This window comes from Cervus canadensis, chromosome 24, assembly GCF_019320065.1.
Source record: "Cervus canadensis isolate Bull #8, Minnesota chromosome 24, ASM1932006v1, whole genome shotgun sequence".
In the NCBI taxonomy this organism is placed as follows: domain Eukaryota; kingdom Metazoa; phylum Chordata; class Mammalia; order Artiodactyla; family Cervidae; genus Cervus; species Cervus canadensis.
This window is the reverse complement of record NC_057409.1, coordinates 53887590-53910964: the sequence shown is the minus strand read 5'-3', so window position 1 is coordinate 53910964 and position 23375 is coordinate 53887590. Positions and strand designations below refer to the sequence as shown.

The 23375-nt window shown below is 38.8% G+C and overlaps 1 protein-coding gene across 2 annotated transcripts in view; it reads left to right on the top strand.

Moving 5' to 3' along the window:
- Positions 1-22942, top strand: part of GLS (glutaminase) — an 87661-nt gene extending 64719 nt beyond the window's left edge. For both annotated transcript variants that reach the window (XM_043445050.1, XM_043445053.1), the window contains 4 exons: positions 16655-16716; positions 17316-17392; positions 17484-17547; positions 20295-22942. In XM_043445050.1, the coding sequence (XP_043300985.1) occupies positions 16655-16716; positions 17316-17392; positions 17484-17547; positions 20295-20451 (360 nt within the window). In that variant the 3' untranslated portion in view covers positions 20452-22942. The remainder of the gene's footprint in view (positions 1-16654; positions 16717-17315; positions 17393-17483; positions 17548-20294) is intronic.
- The last annotated feature ends 433 nt before the right edge of the window (positions 22943-23375 follow it).

Below are 23375 nucleotides of genomic sequence, written 5' to 3'. Positions count from 1 at the left end.
ACAGTTTTACTCTTTTCTTTCCAGTTTGTATTTCTTGTCTTTTTCTTGTCTGTTTGCTTTGTCTAGAACTTCCAGTATGATGTTGAGTAAAAATAGTGAAAGTGCACATCTTTATTTTCTTTATGATCTTAGAAGAAAAGCTTCCAACTTTTCACTATTAAGGATGGTACTAACTGTGGACTTGTCATATATGCCCTTTATTATGTTGAGGTACATTCCCCACTTTGTTGAGTTTTTTTAAAATCATAAATGGATGTTGAATTTTGTCAAATGCTTTTTCTGCATCTATTGAGATGACCATATGATTTTTATCCTTCATTTTGTTAATCTGGTGTAGCACATTGACTGATTTGTGCATGTTGACCCATCCTTGCACCCCTGCAGTAAATCCCACGTGATCACAGTATATGACCCTTTTAATGAATTGCTAAATTTGCTTTGCTAATATTTTGTTGAGGATTTTTGCATCTGTAATCATCAAAGATACTGTTGTGTCATTTTCTTTTTTGTGATGTCTTTTGTCTGGTTTTGGTATTGCGGTGATGATGGCCTTGTAAAATGAGTTTGGAGGAGTTCCCTCCTCTTCCAGATGGAAAAGATGCATTTTCAGTCCTTTTGTTTGCCTCATCTAAATGTCTGTTAGCTAAACTCAGTTTATTAAAACCTTTATAAATCCTGACTTTTCACAGAGATCAAAGTTCAGGGCTTTCATTAATCCTATTTATGTGTAATTGTTCAATGATCTGGAACTTCATTATGCAAAAATGAATGTATCTTTGTTCACATCTGCACTTGTTTTTAGTATAAAGATTTTTTTTTTTTTTTGGAAACCAATAGAATGAGAGTGATTCAGTGTTGGGAAAAATGAAATATTGTATCATAATTTAGAGCCATTTATAGTTGTCCTTCTATATGTTTGATTTTTAGTTTAATGACAATGTTAAATGTAAGCAAAAAATCGCAAAAACATGACATGTATACTAGATCATGAAGAAACAATTTTGTTATTAAAGTGTATTTGAAAAAAATAGCATCTGCCATTCCCAGTGCACTTATTCTGGCAGGTGAGTGGTAAATGAATGCATTTTCCATCTGTTTTCTCCCAGAATTGCTTTTGTAATAATGTATTATGTATAATGTATTTGTACCAATAGTGTGGTACAAAAGTGATCAGACAGTCCATTTTTTCTGTGAAGTTGCTTTCCCACTTATGTAGCTATAAGAAAGTGGCTAAGACTCTTCTGGTGTCTAGGTTTCCTCTTCAATATTGTTAGTCCCTGTTTTACTTAGTTACCAAATAGTTTTTCATCTCTTCTCCACCAAGAATTTTGTTTTCCTCTTATATGTGTTTTCTCCTCTTTCCTGCTGCTGTATGTAGGTCCCCCACCAATGTCCAATATTAGATCCCTTTATATAAATTAATACATAACCTTTAAAATTATTTTTTTGTTCTTCCTATTAAGAACTGATTATCTCAGTATTTATTAGCTTTTGTTTAAATCATGTAACAGAATTAGTTCAAGGTAGTTAGCCAACTTAACTTGGCGGAGTAGCTCAGATTTTATATAAACCAACTTTAGCGATATCTTATTATTCACTCATGAATTAGTTCTTCATTCAACCAATGTTTGTTTATTGCTTATTATGTCCCAGAAACTGCAAAGTGCTTAAGATAGCCAGCAGTTAATGAAACAAGTATGATCCAGCTCTTGGTGTTCGCAATCTAGAAGGGGATGCAGATATTGAGTAAATAATTACTAAAATAATTTAATATAAATAATTTCTTCATACTGATACATATAATTCTAGTTTATTTTAACTGCTATAAAGAAGGTGAAATGGTATATTCTGTGACACTGTTTTTATATACCCATAACAGACTTTATGAGAAAAATACACAATGTAGTTAAAGTATAAGAACATGCACTCCAGTCTTCAACGAAGCTCACCTCTGGGCGGAAAGGAAGTGGATGCAGGAGAAATATCAATAGTTGGCTGTATCTTTAATTTATCTTTTAAAAATACTAATCAAATATGATAGAATAAATGAAAGAAAAGTACAGAGTAGTGTGCTAGGAAAGGGTATAACATGAAAACCTCATTTTACCTGGATGATTCAGTATGGTTGTTTTCCATGAAAGGTGATAGTTAAATTTAGAATGAGTTAGAGGAAGGGTTGTTGTTTAGTCACTAAGTCAAGTCTGACTCTTCTGCCACCCCATGGACTGTATCCTGTCAGACTCCTCAGTCCATGGGATTTCCCAGGCAAGAATCCTGGAGTGCATTGTCATTTCTTTCTCCAGGGGATCTTCCTGACTCAGGGACCAAGCCCGCATCTCCTGCATTGGCAAGTAGATTCTTTACTGCTGAGCTACCAGGGAAACCCAAGAGAAAGGGTAGAGTAGGATTAATAGGATAGTCTGGTTTTAGAAGGGCCTCAGGACAGAAAGGAGTTTAGCACATTTCAGAAAGTGAAAGTAAGCAAATGTGGTAAGGCGAGGTGAGTGGAGATAGGCCCTAGATGTGTCTTAGAAGATCACATTATGTAGGGTCACCCTTCTCATATTTTAATATGCATCTGAATTGTTAAGTATCCTAATTATAAAGTGGAGATTCCTAAAGTCCAACACCAAAGATTGCTTTTAAAAATCTGCATTAAAAAAAAAATCTGCATTTTTATTAAGCACCCCAGGTGTTTCTGCTGCAGTTAGTCCTCTGAACACAGTTGGGCAAAAACCTATGTAGGGTTTTATATGCCATTTATATATAGGGTTTTATATGCCATTTATATGTAGGGTTATTTTGTTTGTTTGTTTTTATTTTTGATTGGGTCTCAGGTTCATCTTTTTTTTTTTTTTTAATTTATTTTTATTAGTTGGAGGCTAATTACTTTACAATATTGTAGTGGTTTTCGCCATACATTGACATGAATCAGCCTTGGATTTACATGTGTTCCCCATCCTGATCCCCCCTCCCACCTCCCTCCTCATCACATCCCTCTGGATCTTCCCAGTGCACCAGCCCTGAGCACTTGTCTCATGCATCCAGCCTGGGCTGGCGATCTGTTTCACACTTGATAATATACATGTTTCAATGCTGTTCTCTCAGATCATCCCACCCTTGCCTTCTCCCACAGAGTCCAAAAGTCTGTTCTATACATCCGTGTCTCCTTTTCTGTCCTGCATATAGGGTTATCGTTACCATCTTTTTAAATTCCATATATATAATATATAGGGTTTTATATCCATATGGGACTATTCATAGTGCAGTTGGGAACTTTAAGACTTTTTAAAAGAGACGTGACATGACACTGCTCTGCGGAGAATAAATTAGAGGAAGGCAAGAGTTGAAGTTCTGAGCCCAAAATGAGATGTGGTAGTGGTTTAGAATAGGGCATTAGAAGTGAAAAAGGTGGATAACAGGTTTTAGAGATGAAATTGGCAAGCATGTGTTGATAGTATTTGATGGATGAAAAAGATGAGATATCGAATTGACCATCAGGTTTTTAGTAGGAGCAATAGGGAGGATGCTCCTGCTTTTACTGTGATGGAGAAGTGAACTTTGTGAGTACAGAAAGAAATTAATTTTGGTTTTGACAGTTAAGAATCTGTTTGACTCTAGATATCAGGAGGTTGATTAACAGTGGTTTAGACAAATGGGAGTATTTTTCTCATATAACAAGTCTGGGGTAGACAATCCAGTACTAGTGCCATCTGTACTAGTACAGATGTATGCTCTGCTGCGACCATCCTTAGTGTCTGGACGTTAGACCTCATGCCTACAACCTTATAGTTGCCAGATAGGTGTTCCATTCTTGGTCTCTCTTGTATGGTCAGAGTAGAAGAATAAAGGAAAGAATGATACCTAAATCATGTGAAAAATTTCCCAGAAACTCATATACTCACTGGCCAGACTAGATATAAGGGAATCTAGGGTTCTGTTTTTTAATTAAGACTCATGACTACCCCTAACGAATAAGAGATTCTATTAGTGCATACTGACAGGGTAGGAAATGGATAATGGGTAGGCACTTAGCAGTATGTTAAAGATAACATCTTTTTGGCATGTCTGTATCTGTGAGATATCCAAGTAATATTGAGTAAGTGTCAGATACAGGTCTGGAATTTAGAAGAGTGGTCTAAGCTGGAGATGGAATTTCGTGAGGGATCAGCCTGGAAGAGTAGATTCAAAGCTGGGGGGAGGTATGTGAGATTGCTCCAGGGGACAGTGAAATGAGAAGGAACCCTAAGGAACTCCCATTTTAAAAGTAGGATAGAGTAGTTCAGTTCAATTCATTTCAGTCACTCAGTCGTGTCCGACTCTGCGACCCCATGGACTACAGCATGCCAGGCTTCCCTGTCCATCACCAACTCCTGAAGCCTACCCAAACTCATGTCCATCACATTGGTGATGCCGTCCAACCATCTCAGCTGTTGTCCCCTTCTCCCGCCTTCAGTCTGTTTCCAGCATCAGGGTCTTTTCCATTGAGTCAGTTCTTTGCATCAAGTGGCCAAAGTATTGGAGTTTCAGCTTCAACATCAGTCTTTCCAATGAACACCCATGACTGATCTCCTCTAGGATGGACTGGTTGGATCTTCTTGCAGTCCAAGGGACTCTCAACAGTCTTCTCCAACACAATTCAAAAGCATCAGTTCTTCGGCGCTCAGCTTTCTTCACCGTCCAACTCTCACATCCACACATGACTACTGGAAAAACCATAGCCTTGACTAGACAGACCTTTGTTGGCAAAGTAAGGTCTCTGCTTTTTAATAAGCTGTCTAGGTTGATCATAACTTTCCTTCCAAGGAGTAAGCGTCTTTTAATTTCATGGCTGCAATCACCATCTGCAGTGATTTTGGAGCCCCAAAAAATAGTCAGCCACTGTTTTCCCATCTGTTTGCCATGAAGTGATGGGACCGGATGTCATGATCTTAGTTTTCTGAATGTTGAGCTTTAAGCCAACTTTTTCACTGTCCTCTTTCACTTTTATCAAGAGGCTCTTTAGTTCTTCACTTTCTGCCATAAGGGTGGTGTCATCTGCATGTCTGAGGTTATTGATGTTTCTCCTAGCAATCTTGATTCCAGCTTGTGCTTCTTGCAGCCCAGCATTTCTCATGATGTACTCTGCATATAAGTTAAATAAGCAGAGTGACATATATAGCCTTGACATACTCTTTTCACAACTTGGAACCAGTCTGTTGTTCCATGTCCAGTTCTAACTGTTGCTTCCTGACCTGCATACAGATTTCTCAGGAGACAGGTCAGTCGGTCTGATATTCCCATCTCTCTAAGAATTTTCCACAGTTTGTTGTGATCCATACAGTCAAAGGCTTTGGCACAGTCAATAAAGCAAAAAAGTAGGTGTTTTTTTTAACTCTCTTGCTTTTATGATGATCCAGCAGATGTTGGCAATTTGATCTCTGGTTCCTCTGGCTTTTCTAAATCTAGCTTGAACATCTGGAAGTTCACAGTTCACATACTGTTGAAGCCTGGCTTGGAGAATTTTGAGCATTACTTTACTAGTGAGTGTAATTGTGCGGTGGTTTGAACATTCCTTGGCATTGCCTTTCTTTGGGATTGGAATGAAAACTGACCTTTCCCAATCCTGTGGCCACTGCTGAGTTTTCCAAATTTGCTGGCATATTGAGTGCAGCACTTTTTTTTTTTTTCTATTTATTTATTTATTTATTTTTTATTTGTTGGAAGCTAATTACTTCACAGCATTTCAGTGGGTTTTGTCATACATTGATATGAATCAGCCATAGAGTTACACGTATTCCCCATCCCGATCCCCCCTCCCACCTCCCTCTCCACCCGATCCCTCTGGGTCTTCCCAGCGCACCAGGCCCGAGCACTTGTCTCATGCATCCCACCTGGGCTGGTGATCTGTTTCACCATAGATAATATACATGCTGTTCTTTCAAAACATCCCACCCTCACCTTCTCCCACAGAGTTCAAAAGTCTGTTCTGTACTTCTGTGTCTCTTTTTCTGTTTTCCATATAGGCTTATCGTTACCATCTTTCTAAATTCCATATATATGTGTTAGTATGCTGTAATGTTCTTTATCTTTCTGGCTTACTTCACTCTGTATAAGGGGCTCCAGTTTCATCCATCTCATTAGAACTGATTCAAATGAATTCTTTTTAACGGCTGAGTAATATTCCATGGTGTATATGTACCACAGCTTCCTTATCCATTCATCTGCTGATGGGCATCTAGGTTGCTTCCATGTCCTGGCTATTAAATACAGTTGAGTGCAGCCCTTTCATAGCATCATCCTTTAGGATTTGAAATGGCTGAAAAGTGGCCAGAGAAGAGAAAATCCAGCGTAGTATAGTATCGGAAGTCAAAGAAGGGCAGTAATTCAATAAGGTTTGAACCATCATCTCTATCAAAGCCAGTTGAGTGTTAAGATGAGGGTTGTCCATTTACATGGTGTCCTTCCTAATTTTCATTCTTTTGGTGTTAAAATGTCTTTTTATTTAGTAAATGAAAATAGTAGATGGTCAGATTGTTTTATTGTTTGCACTCGGACAGTAAACTGTTGGTAGCCCATACTGGTGACTTCCTCTTCACCTTTTAAGAATGTTTTATTGGCTTTGAGATTTAAAGGTCAGAGAACTATTTGGAGTAGAGCAGGTTTGGCAGCTGATAAAAAAGATCCAGTAAAGAAGGAAAGTTTGAAGTAGATACAGGAGAGTGGAAAAGGCCAATAAAGTGAGATCCCTGGAAACAGATGGAGCTGTCAGCATAAGTGGTAGATTAGGCTTGTGGAAGGAGGAGCATCTTCTCCAATAAAGCAGGTCATTGAGACGCAAGTAGGTAAGTTTTCAGTCATGGTTGGAGGAGTTTGAGAGATTTTCTGTCCATTGGTTTCCATTTTCCTGAGGCATATGAAAGATGGCTTTCTGCTAAGAGTGAGTTGTGGGCTTGGCATGAGGCCATGAGATCTCAGAGCATGGAGAAGATAGGAAATGTTTGTTTTGGAGAGTGAGAGGGAGGGAGAGCTGAGGGAACCATGGTGACGTCAGGATACTGTTGAGGCTGGTAGCTGGGGATATATAGTGATGACAGTTTGTTCTGTTGGGCCTCCCACCACACCCCGCGTCCTATGGCTGCATTCCAAATTTGGGTTTGCAGAATATCAGGCAGGATTTTTAGAGTAATTACCAGAAACTGATTTTAACAGCAGGGTTGGAAATCTACTTTAAACCCCGCCTACATAGAAGGCAAGTTTTTAGGGTCTTTTAGATCTAAAAGATCTTTTTTTTTGTTTGTTTTTAGAATTTGGTTCTATTTAAAGAATTTTCAACTAATATAGATTACACTAACAAGTGAATTCTGGGTATAATTTTGTCATGTCCATCTTCTTTGCTTCACAGAATAAAGTATTACTAATAAGAATTATAAATGTTTTAATATAGGTAAGTGTAAGCAGTCTTATGATAAGGTCTAATTATGTGTATATCTAATGTTACTTTGCTTTAGTATTGAAGATCTTTAAAAAAAATCCTATTCTCCAGGAACTGCTTATATTGTATGCTGGAGGAACATTGTCTCATAACTTGAATAGTAGTCAAAACGTCTGTGAAAGCATTTTGAAAAGTTGAAAGCACTAGAGAAACAGATATTTTTAATGTACCTGTTGTCTGTTGTCTATAAACACACATGTTGGACTTTTCAAAATAAAAGTGTGAAATGAACATTAAAGAATATAGAGAATTAAATATGACTCTCTGGAGACTGATGAAAATGAGGGGTATTTTTTTCTCTGATAGCAATCAGTAAGGATGTATTGTGGTTGAATAGCTGTAGAATAGTCATGTATGCATACACTGGTTGTGGTGGGAGTGGTCAAGGCATGCAAAGGAGTGACAGGTCCTTCAATTCTAAAGTGAAATAATTCTGTCTCTCTTGCTGCCAAAACTTTGTTTCAATTCTTATCAGAAAGAGAACATTATCTAGGAACTTATTTGTGTTTCCTTATTTTTAATTTATACCAAACAGTGTAGCATCTTATAATTCCAATGGCCCTGATTCTGATTTTTTAAAAAGTAATATATACAAGCATTTGGTGAACAGTTTATTTTCCTTTTATTCTCATTCTCTGTTTTTAGTTTCTTTGATTCTTTTGGGTTTTACATATTTGTCTTTTTAGTTAATAATAATTGTAAATAAGCATGACACTTGATCATGCCACAAGTGTGGCACCTTGTTCTCTATCTGAACACTAATGAATGCTAACTAATCTTCGTGGGGTTTTATAAATATTCATTTTTATAAGGGAGGAAGAGACACAGGAAGATTGTGAATATAAATGAAATTTTGATAGTTTTCAATGCAGTGCAAATACTCTTAGGTCTGCGACATGGAAAATGCACTTTGTTCTTCAAAGGCATAGCTGTCTTTGCCCTGCTCATTTCTGTTTTTCTCCTATTTGCTGCTTGCTTCTTAATTAGAGTGCTCTGTCAGCCCACACAAAGATATGTTGTGAGTTACTTTTATACTTGGATATAAAAGGAGGGTTGCTTGTGAGCCCAGTGATATCATTTTAGACCATTCATTGACATTTACCAGAATAATATGAGCCACTGAGATAAGAAGTTCTTTGCTGCCAGCACTGTCTGTAGCAGTCATACTTGCTCTATTCACATTAACCCAAAACTTATATTTCATTTTTAGAGACTTGAAGAATGAAGATACCTTGTTTTTTTCTTTTTTGGCATTGATATACTAAATTGAGTGATTTGTCTTGTTCCCTTATTTTGTCTTCAGTTTAAAAAGTACCTCAATAGAAAATTAGTATCTCTGATTTCTCTATTAAATTGCTCTTTAGTTGCTATTTTCTGATTTTCCATCACAACATATTTTAGTCTTGGTTCCATATTGGTGAGGAAATCTCATCTCAGGTGTTGTCAGGAAATCTCTTGGCCCAGTGAATACTGAGTAGAGGTTGAGAGAACACTGACCTTGGCGTCAGGCAGACTGGGCCTGAGCCCTCATTCTGCCACTTTGCCAGCATTATTCCCTTGCTCACGTTCCTTTGAATAATAATAGGACAATAACACTTTAAAGCACTTATTTCAGTCAAAGGAGAGTAGGTGCTACATATTAGCTATTTTGCTATAAATAATACATAATCCCAAGTATTTTGTCTTCATGGGTCATTACATTTCTTTGATATAATTGTGACTTAGTTTAAGTGTAAGTAAAATTATTTCAAATTATTCTCCTCATTGAGAAATTTTGAAAATGGTATGTTAAGAGAGTTTATCACTTGACTGATCAAGAGCAAAAATGCAGTGTTTGGAGCTGCCATTTTGAGGTTATATTTTGTAAGTGAAATTTCTCTCTCTTTTTTTTTTTTTTAGAGTAGAATTTGTAGTTTATTCTTCTCTACTAAAATTATGGTATGAGAATCTCCTGCATTTGTATAGAAATTTGAAAATATGGTCAGGAAATTACAGAGCTGTTACTCCCATGAAGGATTTTCTCCGATCCTCCGATCCTGTCAATTGGATTAGTTCTGTCTATATATATAGTAACAGTTGTCCCTTGGTGTCCTCGGAGATTGTTTCCAGGATTCCTCCTTGTCCCACTGCAGATACTAAAATCCGAGGATGCCCAAGTCCCTTATAGTCAGCCCTCTGTATCCACATATGCGGAACCCGTGGGTATGGAAGGCCAGCTACATATTAATAAATGTGTCTGAATAAGTAAGTCATTGGAAAGCTTAGGAACATGTGGCCGCATACTCAGCCTATAATTTTATTTTACACGTGCATATGAATGTTAAATAAACTCAGCAGTAAGGGAAAGAGAATATCTTTGATCACACACATGTTGTAATGGTTTATATTTCTACCCTCATCAGCAAGTGATTAATTTACATTTGCTGGAAACTTAAAGTTTTTCCTCAACTACACTATATAGCAGGCTTGTATTTTTAAACCTCACCTTAAAAATATTTATGAAAGGCTGAAAATTTATTTTCATTTAGAGGCTATAAAAGGCCAAGTTTGAAGTAAACGTTTAAAACAAAACTGGATGTGGAGTGATGATGGTTTATTTAACAGATGGAGAAGAGTGTCTGTTCCACAGCAACAGATACTGTAGTGAGCTAGAAACAAGAGAGCAGCTTACATCAAACCGAACGTGGTAGCAACAGAAGGATTGATTTTCGGTTACCTGCTTTTTTCATTAAAGCCTTTCCAAAAGGGTGAATTTGTTCTCTGTATGAAGACAGAGACTTAGTGATTAAAAAAAAAAAAAAAAGGCAAGGTTAAACCACAGTTTTTGCAGTTGGTGATAGAATTGGAAATAAAACACTTGGAATAAAGTGTCACGCCAGGGTTACCAGCCTTCCCTCCCTCCCTCATCATCTCCTTTCCCATCTCTGCTCCTGCCCTTCGTGTTTCCTCCCTTCTTTGCAGTATTTAGCAAAGAATCTTTATGGATTAAAGCTGAGTTGCTGATTAGTCTCTTAGTTGACTTCTGTCCTTTGGATAACAGTCTGTGTGTAGGGATTCACATTACCATGGTCTACTTGTACACAGTTGAGAATGTATCCCAGCTACATTACTAATTCATGTGCTATATGGCCGTGAGCCAAGGCCTTTAACCTCAGTGCTAGTAATAAATACCAGTTTATCTATAATATTTTACGAACCAGCCCATCAGAGATGTTTGAAAAGAATTATAATTTTTTAAATATTTACTTTTTCAAGGTCACTCACTATATAAATACAAAGTAATATGCTTATATAATTCTCTTAATTGCTACTTATACAGAATCAGGGTATTTGGAAGACACAAAAGCCAGACAATTCAGCTTTTAAATAGGCTCAAAATAAATAGGAGGATGATAGGACTGAAGAGAGGAATGTTATGTTTTAGGCTTGTAAAATTGATAGAATCTATAACTGCTTCTAGCTTTTTTAGGAAAATGTATGATTTTGATATGCCAAGCATGCCTGTGTTAAATGAACTCATGTGAACTGTAACATTTTTGTTCCACTCTTGTCATAACTTTGTACGAATAAACTAAGAAGGTTGTCTGGTTCTGGCAGGTTCTGAGAAAAGATATTTGGTAAGGAAAATGTAGTAGTACTGGAAAGTCTGCAATATGAAAGGAGAACTTAACATTTAATTTCTAAATTTTTAGTGGCTGCCTGCCCAAGTGAAGTTCTTTTTACTAGGGGGAGGCATATATGAAACAGCCCTTGATTTATATAGACTACTGTTCTGCTGTATAAGCTGTTTCTTTGTACCGAAGAATGATTTGTCAAAGAACAGGTTCCATGCCTCTGGCAGTTACTGTTAGTTAATTCACTGTTTTCTGAACTCTGGCCTTCTTGACAGGTATTTTAAAATTTACATAACTCAGGTATCCATTGGGAAATTAGAATGAGGATTGATCAGTAGTTAGCACACATGCATCCTTCACAGCAGTTGGCTTAGAGTTGGATGAGTCATAGGATGTCCTCCTCCTCTAGTTTGGTTTGTCACAGTAGTCATTCCTGAGTATGTCCGTTTGAGTAGAATTCATGGAATGCTTTTAACAGATCATGAAGTGGACTGTCCCTAAGGGAAATAACGCTCCATCTACTGTCTCAATACAGTTAAGCTGTTCCATTTTCTTTCTTGGCATTCTACTCATATCTCATTTATGCAAACCTTAAAAATATAGGTGATTATTTGCTAGAGTAAAGAAGTGTTTGTACTTCCAATTTTAATTGGTGCCCACTGTGCCTTCTAGTGTTTTTCTGTCTTGGAGTGAATGACACTTGTGTTATATTTCCCTCTGAGCTGAAACATGCTTGTGAATAAAGTGTTAGTAGCATACCCTCAAGAAACTGATTATACTCTAAAATCAGCCTTTCTTGGGCCTTATTAATAAGGAATTTTCAGGAATTCCCTGGCGGTCCAGTGGTTAGGACTCTGCATTTCCACTGCAGAGGACAAGGGTTCAATCGCTGGTCAGAAAACTAAGAACCCTCAAGCCATGCAGCACAGCCAGATTTAAAAATAAAATAAATTTTCTTTTAGCATTTTGGAAATATTAAATAAGTGAATAAGTGGTACATATTACATAAATAAAATATCGTCAAACTTGCTTGGTCTAAATTCAGAATTTTAAAAAGGGATGTGGTTCATGCAAACATTCACTGAAATACATCAGGGGTTTTTTGCTTAGGATAATAAATTTTAAAGAATAAGAACAATGAGTAGTTAGCATATCAACGGTATGCTCATTGGAATTCTGGATTACTCTTGAGTAGTGGGAGAGATGAGAAACACAAATACACTATATGTGGTAGTGTCATGGTGAGGCAGATATAATGGAAAGAGATGACTTCTGATTTAAGGAATTGGCATAGGTCTTACAGAGAAGGGGTTAAGAATAACACTGCGGTGAGAAATGGGTGGAGAAAAGATGCTTTCAGGAAATTAGTGTGTATGTCAATACTGTAGTTTAGTAGGAGCAGAGGTATCTAACTGATTATGATTACTCCTTGGCACATGCTGTCAAAGCTCTGTGTGGGTAACCAGCAACAAGCTACATGGGTAGTAGATGCTAGATGGGATGCTTGGCGAAGGGGCTTTCAAGCTAGCCCTTGAAGAAAGGGAAGGATTTGATTAGAAATCTCGATGTTCCAATGAAAGGGGCATAGGCATAAGATAGAAACCAAGGTAGTAAGATAGACCAGTTTTACTCTGTTGAGTTTGAGAGAGACAAAGCCAGCTACGCTGAAGAATCTTGAATGCAAGGATAATGAACTTAAAATTATCAGGAATGATTTGGGAACTTCTTTTAATACTCCCTTGGCTGAGAAACATTTAGAGATCACAGCAATATTTTGAGAAGATGATTGGACATATGTGGGCAAGTTTTGGAGGGCGAAAGGACTAGAAGCAGAGGCACCAGCTGGGAGGACTACATAAATGCGCTGATATTTAAGAAGGAAAAGTCAAGGAGGTAGGAGAATCAGTAATGATTACAACTTAATCAAAATGGTGGTAGCGATCTGTGTATTTGCTTTGGGAGAGAATATTAATTTAGTCGGTCAACACTTTTTTAATTGAAATACAATTGACATATAGCATTGGGTAAGTTTAACTCACACAGTGTGTTGATTTGAGTCAAATGAGTACTTACGTGTAATAGGCACTGGGCTATGAGAAAGGCAAAATACGGGGTCTCTGCCCAGATGGACCTTTTGTTTAGTGAGGGAGACAAGAAACCTGTGTGTGTGCATGTGTGTGAGAAAATAAGTCCTCTGAAGAGAGAAGCAAGGTTAGGGATAAGGAGTGATGAAAAAAAGAGGGCAGTGTTTTAGGGTGGGTGAGAGAACATTTGAGTAGAGACCTGAGTGAAGTGAGGAGTGGAGACTTCTCACCATCTGGGGAAAGAGTGTCCCCGGCAGCAGCACTGCACATGTAGGCCTGAGCACCCCTAGGGCCAGCAAGAAGCCTGCCTGGCTGGAGACAGCTGCAAGGGGCAGCGCTGTAGGGAACGAGATGCACAGTGTAACCAGGAGCAGGGCATTTAGTGTCCTGAAAGCCATGCTAGAGAGTTTGGATTTTATTCCCGGTTTGATGGAAAGTCACTGGGAGTGCCATGTGTGCTTTCAAAAGATCCCTGTGGCAGCCAAGTTGAACATGTGGAAACAGGAGGCAGTCCTCCAGGTGAGAGAAGGTGGTGACTCAGAGCCGAGGGTGATAGTAATGGAGGTGGTGGGAGTCCAGATATAGTTTGGAGGTGGAGCAAAATTATTTGAGCTAGGTGTGGCTTATGTGAAGTAGAATCCAGGAATACCCACAGAGTTTATGTAGTTGGTTTGTGGAAGTTAGAGAAAGCTAGTTCTGCCTCTTGGTGTAAGCAGACCCTCAGCACGTTTGTGTGAGGAGGACTCCCTTCCTCCCATAGACACCTGGGCACTGGGCCCCACAGCTAGGGGAAAGGAGCACGGACTGAGTACCCTTGCTTGGCGAGGCATACTTGTGGGGGGCTCAGGCCATGCTATCCAATGCAGCAGCCCTGAATCATGACTGTTTCTGGCCTGAGCAACTGGGTGAATTGTAGTATCATCGGAGGGACTCGGGAAGAGAAGCTGACTTGAGGTGAGGGAAAGTGGTGGAAATCAAGTTCTATCTTTAGCTGAAGTCTGAGATGCATATTAAACATCCTAGAGGCAATGTCAAGTAGACAGATGGATGTGGACTTTTGGAAGCCAGGTAAGGAGTCATCAGGGATGCAGACAGGTTTTCTGTTTTTGTGTTTGAAATGACAGCATAACAAGCAAGTGGAGCTCTAGAACCCAGGTTTGAGAACAAAGATTTAATTAAAGATGCAGACTGGGAAGTCATCCTGCCCACAGGGATATATGAAACATTTGAGGAAAATTATATTGAAAAACAAGAAGGTGGAGACCACTTTTGGAGTGTTACCAGGCAGTGAAAAATGGGAAATGACTGCAGAGCGGCCAGCATGGGGGAGAGCCTGGTAATCAGCCTGCTGGAAGACAAGGAGTGGGGGTGGGGCGTGTTGGAGCGATCAGAAAACTTCCAGGCTGAGGGAGGCTGCTAAAGCTTGAGGGCACTGCTGAGAGGGAGTGGCGGGTGTGAAGGGGATTTGCAGGGGATTGAAAACACACTTTCAGAAAATATGCACTGAGAGGAGGCAACGGGGTTGTATATTGGTTTTTCAAAATAGGATGGTCGTGTCTGATTAAGGCAAAGGTAAGGGAACCAGTGAAGGAGGGACAGAAGAGAGCGTAGATACTCAGCCAGTATTTTGCACAACAGAGGAAGGAGAGGTGAAAACAATTTATCGTCTTAATAAAGTTGTGGTTAGGGTCATCTGTTATGGGGTCACCATTGGTATTAAAGATCTGAAGAAAGTATGAAAGGGAACCAACCAATAAGGGGGAAAAAATGGTCAAGCAGCGATGAAAGACTGGTTGGAAATGACGGAGAATCATTTGTAATAGTCCGTCGTGTTTTTCTGTGTGCCCAAGAGCACAAGGGAGTTGAGAATTACAAGTTGATCCAATTAAGAAAGAAGGGCGCCTGGAGCAGCGGCTCATAACCTGTAGGCGTGCACATCAGAAGCAGCCGGAAACTTTCAAATTATACAGACTGAGGTGTGGGAATAGGATGGTTGCAATGGGAAGAGAGATGCTTACATATACTTTTAAAACATTCTGGGTGATTCTCTTAAACTCCTATCCTCTCTCCACCACGCCCCCCCCCCCCACACACACACATTTGAAAACAGTTCTGGACTTGATGTTAGTAGGTTGACATGGTGCAAGCTGGGTAGGAGCAGTGAAGAGTAGCTGGAAGGGAAGCAAATAGACTGAAAGAGTTAAGAGTAAGGTTTTCTGGAATGATCTTAATAACAGTAACTACTAGTAAAATTTACAGGTGGGGTGTGCTCAGCTGGTTAAGTTCCTGTTCTGCAGAACTTTACAGAGCTTTTCATATGCACATGAATCTCTAAGAAGGAATTTAGTATTTTAAGAAAATAGCTAGCCAAGGAACCCTTTTTTTCATGGTACCTTTGGACTAGTTTCTACTTGAAAACATTTTGAAATTGCTGAATTAGAGAAGTCCTGCGATAGTTCGTTCTAGTTTAAGAGTTCACAGGTTGTGGGAAAGGGAAGCTGTAGTGGAAAGGTAACCTGTCCAGGTTAAAATCTAGAAAACACAGCTCCCAGGGTATGGAATCGCTGGGTTACTTCCCATTCCAGCAGGTCAACTGTTTTCTACCATTGAGTCCAGTGTCAGTTGGATCATCTGTATGAATGTTCAAGTTGCAAAGTTTAAAAGGGGATTTATGAACTATTTACAAACAGTGTACATTTAATACTTAGGTTTCTCAAAAACAGTATTTGGTCTCTTTATGAAAGAGACCAAAATCCAATGGCCTTTTAGGGTAACTAGCCTTTCCCTTAATTAATGACAAGAAAGTGGATAATATTAAAAGAAGATACACTTTGATGTCTAGGAGCACTCCATGTCAGCAACTTAGTATTTTGGGAATTTATCCACCTTTTGGGCTGAGGCAGAATCACAGGCTTTGGGAATGCTGCCCTGCCCCTATTTGTACTGCTTGGGCATTGAACTGAATACTACCTTTCCAGGGAAGTCCTATTCTTACAGTTTGAGATGATTAATACCAATTGTTGTCTCTAAAGATTTCCGAAGAAACCAGTGATTGGTGAGGACAGGGATTGTTGGCAGGAATTAGACATTTATATAGCATGACTTAGTTTTTAACAATGATGTGATAGGAATTTTAGAGTATACAAGTCAGCTCCCAGCACTGAGACATACTAAATGAAAAAGGTTCCAGTTTTCAGTTGTCCCAATTGTATGTTTTCCAGGTCACAAGTTTCCATTCTTTTGTGCCAATGATAGCATTCCATTCTTTCCCTCATGTATCTTTAATGTTGGACTTCCCCTCATAATCCTCTATGAAAAAAGAAAACACATGTGCCTTCTTTTTGCTTACAGCAGTATCCTTGTGATAAATTTGTGTGACCCCACTGAAGTGTTCAAAGCACGTGGAAATCACTTACTGGTGACAGTTGTGCATTCTACGTATTGATTTTCCTCTGGATGCCTGAACTCTCTTTTCTTCACAGGTAAAGTCAGTGATAAACCTTTTGTTTGCTGCATATACTGGAGATGTGTCTGCACTTCGAAGGTATGTTAACAGGGTAGCATATGGTTTACAGATGTTTATGAAATTGCTTCTGGGGAGAGGGCCATTTTAAAGCTAAGTGAAGTTTCACTTACATTTCCCTCTAATAATAATAATCCAAACAAAGTTATATTAAGTTTCCCCTTCCAGTGCCTTAGTCTTGCTGTAGTCTACTTCCTAGAAATGTCCAGTCCTCTGTTTTCCCAAGTGTAACTGTTCAATCTGGCCGATTGGTATTAGTGTTTTACTGGAATTGGACAATGCATTCTCAATCCCCATCTACCCATCATCATTCTCCATCTTTGGAGGTGAGTGAGGTGGGCAAATAGGAACACTTGATGATCTGCAGATCCCCAGGCTGGAAAGGTCACAGAGGACTATAAACTTCAGATGGTAAATGTTTCCTCTTACCCAAAAAGAGCAAAAGCTAAAGAAGAGCGGTGAGGTGGCATTTACCTAAGGCATCAATGTACTAGTTGAACAGGGTCTCCATTAGTGAGCCTAGTGAAGGATGACACCTTTCTCACAGGACCTTCAGTTGAACTGATGGACGAAATGTTAGAGGCGAATTAATATAAACAGCTATGCTTACAAATTTTCAGGTTTGCTTTGTCAGCCATGGACATGGAACAGCGAGACTACGATTCTAGAACGGCACTCCACGTAGCTGCTGCGGAGGGTAATATATGAACCACTCGTTTATTTATTTATTTTTTTCAAACTTAGTTTCTACTTAACACTAAAACCTGCTTGATTTACTTTGGCTGTAGGTCATGTTGAAGTTGTTAAATTTCTCCTGGAAGCCTGCAAAGTAAATCCTTTCCCCAAGGACAGGTGAGCCCTCATGTTAATTTCTAACATGTAGTTGGCAGACCAGGCTTTTTAATCATACAGGGCTATAATAGTTAAATGATGGGTGTATTTAAACCCACACTGTATATGTTGGAGATGAACTTGCTTTGAAGCCTTATAAAGGGAACAAACAAAACCTTGTTGCTATTCAGTAGATCATTCTTTCTCCTAGATCCTCTTGTTTACCTAAGGGAGTTCTCTTAGAGTTATCTTGGTTAGTCTGTCAGTGAGTATATTGTGTGAGAAAACAAGTCTTGGTGTTTGTTAAGATAAAATAGGAATTTTGTCCTCGTGGGGCTTTTGCCTACCCCAGGCAGACAAGATAAACATTTGCAGGAGTATATTAAAATGTGTAAGGAGATTACTGTTCTAGAACTCTATTGGAGTTTGTTGAAATTCCTGGATTTGGTTGGAGTCAGTTTTAGAAAGCTTCATGGAAGTTGAATTTTAACCAGTGCTCTGGGAAAGAGATGAGATTTGAGGGCACAGAAGGAAGAGAGGGGTGGTCTATCTAGAGTGGCGAGATCAGCCTGGGATATGTTCTGCTCCTCTCCTCTGCCTTCTGGTCCACATGGCAACTTGACATTCATCCTGCAGTAAATACTGTTCAGAAGGTGGATGGCCAGGAGAGGGTTATGAGTGCAGCTTAGGTACATACACACGCTCGAAGTAAACCCTGCACTGATATGCTGGCATGTTATATAACTGGAGTTACATAACTGGGTGAGTCAGTGAGTAAGGAGAATAAAGGCCTAGAAGAATGGAAAAAAATATTTGGTGCGAGAGGTTTGATACGTGTGATTAGGAGTTTGGATTGGATCTTTGAGGACTATATGAAGTAACTTTGGAGCAAGTTGATTATTTTCTAGCTATTAGATCTTTCTGTTTCAGTAAAGTTTTACTATTTTTCAAATCAGTGGTTTGGGTTTTATTAGTTCAGCTTGCAGGAAATGCAGGAAAGTTATGACATCAGTGTCTGAGAACTGTTAGCAATTTGGTAAGTGTGGTAACTCTCTGATTACCACAATCATGATCTTTATTGGTAATATTCTAAAACCTCATGTTCGGGAGACAGTTCTCCCATTTATCCCCAAATGTAATGTCCACATCAGCTCTTTTTCCAGAGCAAGGAACTGAAGAGGGTGTTTTCTCCTTGCTCCCAGTGTTTATAATCCCAAGGAAAACACTGTTTAACACAGGCTAGACATATTTACTATGCCTTGCATGATTAAGAATCAAAATGTTTTGTTTTGGTTTTTGCCCTAAATCGACCTCTAGGAATGTGAAACTAGAAGCACCCATCTGAGAGGCAAAACTTAGTTCAGTAACTAATGTGGTAACTGGTTATTCAACGTTTTGAGAATGTAAGCTAGACGAACACATCTTTGTTTTTCTATTTCATAGAATCAGTATCACCTCAAATTGGTAAAACAGGCTTGAGCAAATTTAGTGTATAGAGTTGATATTTTGCATTACTTCATGGAAAACAAGAGTCTTTAAAAAAAAAAAAAAGAGGTAACAGTTTTCCCAGAAAGACAGGTAATTATATGCTGTAGATGATTGAAAAGTTACCCCATCTCCCAGTTTCAGATCACTGACTCCCTAACTTAATGAAGGCTAATGTAGAAGTAAAAGGCAACTTAATTCAGCAGTTTTTTGAGACACACGTTTGTGTTAAATGTTACTTACATATAAAAGGTTACTTACCTGATTTGAAAAATTAAGAACAGGCTACCAAACTGTTAAAAAATATTTTTAAAAGAGATTACTTAAAAAACTTTTAGTTCTACATTGGGACCCCACTGAGAAGGTAAAAGGTTAAGAACAAAGAAAGAAGGAAAAGCAGAAGCTTGTGAGAGTGGCATGTGAAAAAATGGAATCAGAGAGCCTACCAGCCACGGCGAAGTGACCTAATAGGGAGAGGATGGAAGAGAAGCTTAATAGTTTGTGAGGAACTGGGGAGGTAATTATCATGCTCTGTCATTTACTTGGGTTGTTACAGTTATACAGTGTTGACTCCTCTTCCAAAAGGCTAATTAGCAGATGAAGCACTGCTGGCAGCTCGTCCTTTCTCATCTTCAGTAGTCGTCCTCTACACGGCTCTCAAGAGCACAGCCCAGAAGCACACTTCCGGTGGAATGAGTAGCTCTTCTGTTGTGGAGTGGGTCCAGTTGAGTCCCTAAAGTCCCATCCTTACCAGAGATGATGAAAATGTCAGTTCCTCTGAGGCCAGTCTTGCTCCTCCAATGTATATTTGAGCTCTAATAAGACCATGGTTATTTCCAGGCTTTGGAGATTCACTGTGATTTTACATTGACAGGAACACAAATTTTCTATCAAAGGCTAGGGTGATGGATGTTACACAACTGAGTTTTCTTTGCACATTGTATTTAAAGAGTGATCCCTTAGGCTTTTCATGAAGGTAAAATTCAGGAATAGTAGAGGAATCCTTCTTACCTGTCAACACTAGAATTTCCCCTCCATAAGCACTTAGTATGAATAAGACCCTTTTGCAGAAGATGGTTTTCTCTTCCTCCCCATATCCCAACTTGTCTCTGAGACCACTTTTTGGATTATAAATCTCTTTCTGCATTTTTTTCAGTATTACTTGTAATACTGTGTAAATAGCTAAATTTGAATGGCCCTTTAACCTGCATTTAAAATCTAAGATTATCATCTTTGTACAGAAATTCCCTAATGACCCTGTCTGTGCTGTGCTACTTGTTTAGGTGGAATAACACTCCCATGGACGAAGCGCTGCACTTTGGGCACCACGACGTATTTAAAATCCTGCAGGAATACCAAGTCCAGTACACGCCTCAAGGAGATTCCGACAATGGAAAGGAGAATCAAACGGTCCATAAGAATCTCGATGGACTGTTATAATAGTCTTAAGCCCAAGATTTAAATCACTTACCTATGTAATTGTGGAAAATGATTATGAAGAACGTGTGTATTCCTATCTGGTAGTGATGTATATTTTACAACATTGGTCATTTCAGTGTTACTGGAGTTTCTTCATTGTGCGCACAGGACAAATCTGATCTCTTTGGGAAAAAATAGAAATAAAACAATCTCCCTACATAATGTGAGCAATATTTACCTCGTGCATTGTATAATTTGATGTAAAAGATACATTTACCAATGCTAGCTTTACTGTGTGGTCTTCATGATTTTTGTGTATTTTGTGAATTTTACAGTTTATGGTGATCTACTGATATGCATTTATAAATTAAACTCTATTGTACAGTTTGTCCGAATGGGTCAAGGCTACCTTTAGGCAAGACAGTGTAATTTTCATGACTTCAAATACAGATTTAGTTTGAGTGAACAACTATATGCACTTATGGTTATGAGTTTAAAATGTCCCCCATCACCCTAGCTTCATGATGTGACTCTCAAAATTATAATAGTTAACAACTGTTAGTAGGATAGACCAATTCTGATTAGACCTTATCAGGGAATCTGTTTAAGGTATGTTTGGTGACCAAAACATATGTGTGAATGTAGTTAAAATATTTTGGAAAGAATTTCCTTTTTCTATATCCCCTCAGACCAGTTTCTTTTCCAGACGTTTAGCTTTTTGCCTTTCCTTTAGCTGGGAAAGTGGGTGCTGGCATACTATGCAGTTTTCATGTTTTCCACAATAAAACAGAAAATGCCTCCTGTATCTGGCATGCGAGCTGTAACTATGCCATTTGTCTACAGGAGATGAACCAGAGACAAATTACTAAGCTAAATACAAATTAGTCCCAATTCATCAGCCAGTAAAAGGAAGGGATGTGCTCCGACAGCTCTTTAAGAAGATATTTTTCAGCTTTCAGGATAAATTCAGACGTGCTCTAAGCTACCAAAGTTATTATGAAGGTATGGGAACTGCTACAAAGAACATTTGTTTTAAAACCTGTCATTAAAAGTCTGCATCAAGGTATCTATTCTGTTTAGGGGATCACTAGACCGCTCCTGTTTTCTCCTGTTTTTCTACTGTATATTTGTGGTGGACTTTACAGTTCAATAATAAGAAAAGGCTATTTAAAATCAAAATCCATCATTTGTCTTGGGGAGAAACTGCACATATACATTATCCTGTCATACCTCAGAGGTATAAAAGGGTATGTTAATGAGGATTTCTGAAATTAAATACACACACACAAATGGACTTCTCTGAAGCTGTGTTTAGTGAAATGAGTAGAATCCTCAGCTACGTGAATGCTGGCTGTTATGTTAATATAACAAATCCCTTTTTCTTCCCCTTTCTGTCAGCACACACTGCTGCTTCCAGGCTATATCATGCCCAGTGGCTCCAATCCCACTCCAGCGGCCTCCAAATGTTTCAATTACTGCTCCCAGTCTAATCAGTAACTTCTGCCATTGTCCCCTTATTGCCTAGGCAGCACCTCGGCAGGTGGAACATGGCGAGTGTTCCTTAACAGAGCTGCATCAGGCACGATGCCACTGTCAAGTTTGTGCTTCTGTGTGGAGTATGGTGGGTGGGCGTTCCTGCCCCATGGGTCTGTCAGACATGTAGACAGGTAGTATTTGTAAAATGCTGCAGAGGAACAGCATTATTCCCAAAGATATCATGGGGTAGACACTCTGTAATTGAAATGATTTCAAATAATTGCTCCAACAGCAGCCTGCTCTGTGTGAATTAAATGAAACATTAAGATAGTTCAGTTACGTGACTTGAAGACTGCCAATGATTTTGAGAATTTTTGTTCTGTTACTTGGGAACAAAGCGTTTTCATCTTTTCTCAGATCAAGACTATTCTGTGCAATCTTTGTGGTTTAGTTAAATGTGCCCTTATTTACCCATGATGTTATTTATGACTGTAGACTGGGTCTTGCTCTGCTATTTGCTATTGGCTGGTAATAATAATGAACACATTTCACTTAAATGCTTTTAACTCTGCTGTTAAGTGCTGCCATCAGTATGCTCCAAAGATCTTTTTATTCTGGCTTTAGGATCATATGTGCTTTTTCAGTACCACAGAGCTCTATATGGTGGTGTTTCTTTAAAGCTTGTATACACTGTTGTTTTTGCTGGTCTCCGTTCTAATGATCTCATCTCTTGAGTGTAATGTGCTGTACCCCACTGCTGCCCATCCTGCCCTTCAGCTGCAGAACTAGATCAGCTATTGACCATTTGATGCTGTTATCTGCCTGGCAGGAATTGAATGACCTGATGCTGGATTTAGGTTCTTTCTGGGGATTGTACAGTTACGAATGTATTTGCTTCCAGAACCTCCCAAAGTGAATCTAATCTTAAAACTGTAAGTTGTAAGTATTCTGAAATTGGAAAATATTTATTTTAATTGAAATCAGGTAGTGTTGCTTTTTACAGCTTAATAAATACATGTATCAAAAAAACCAAAAATGATTCTTTTAAAAAAAAGGTTTTCTCTTACATCACTGGGTTGGGAACTCCACTGAACACAGGAGCTGCACCTGGGCATTTTTCATGCCTCCATGGACCCAGGTACTATGCCAGGAGTAGGGCACTACTGCAGTAGGGTTACTGCAACGATCAGGATGAAAATTCTGGAAGCAGTTCATCCCTGAAGGTGAGAAGATGCACAGACGTTTCTAGTCCTCTTAGAAGCTAACACTGTCCTTTCACAGGAGGTGCTCAGTGAATATTTGCTACATTGAAATCTTTCACTAGGAGGGTTTGAACCTCTTTTAATGAAAAGAGAGGGTATTTTCACAAATGTCTTGGCATCTATTTTGGGAACTGAACTCAGTGCTGCCATACTGGAGTCTAAGCAGGACCAGCTGGTCGTGGCAGCCCCCACCTGGGCCATGCATGT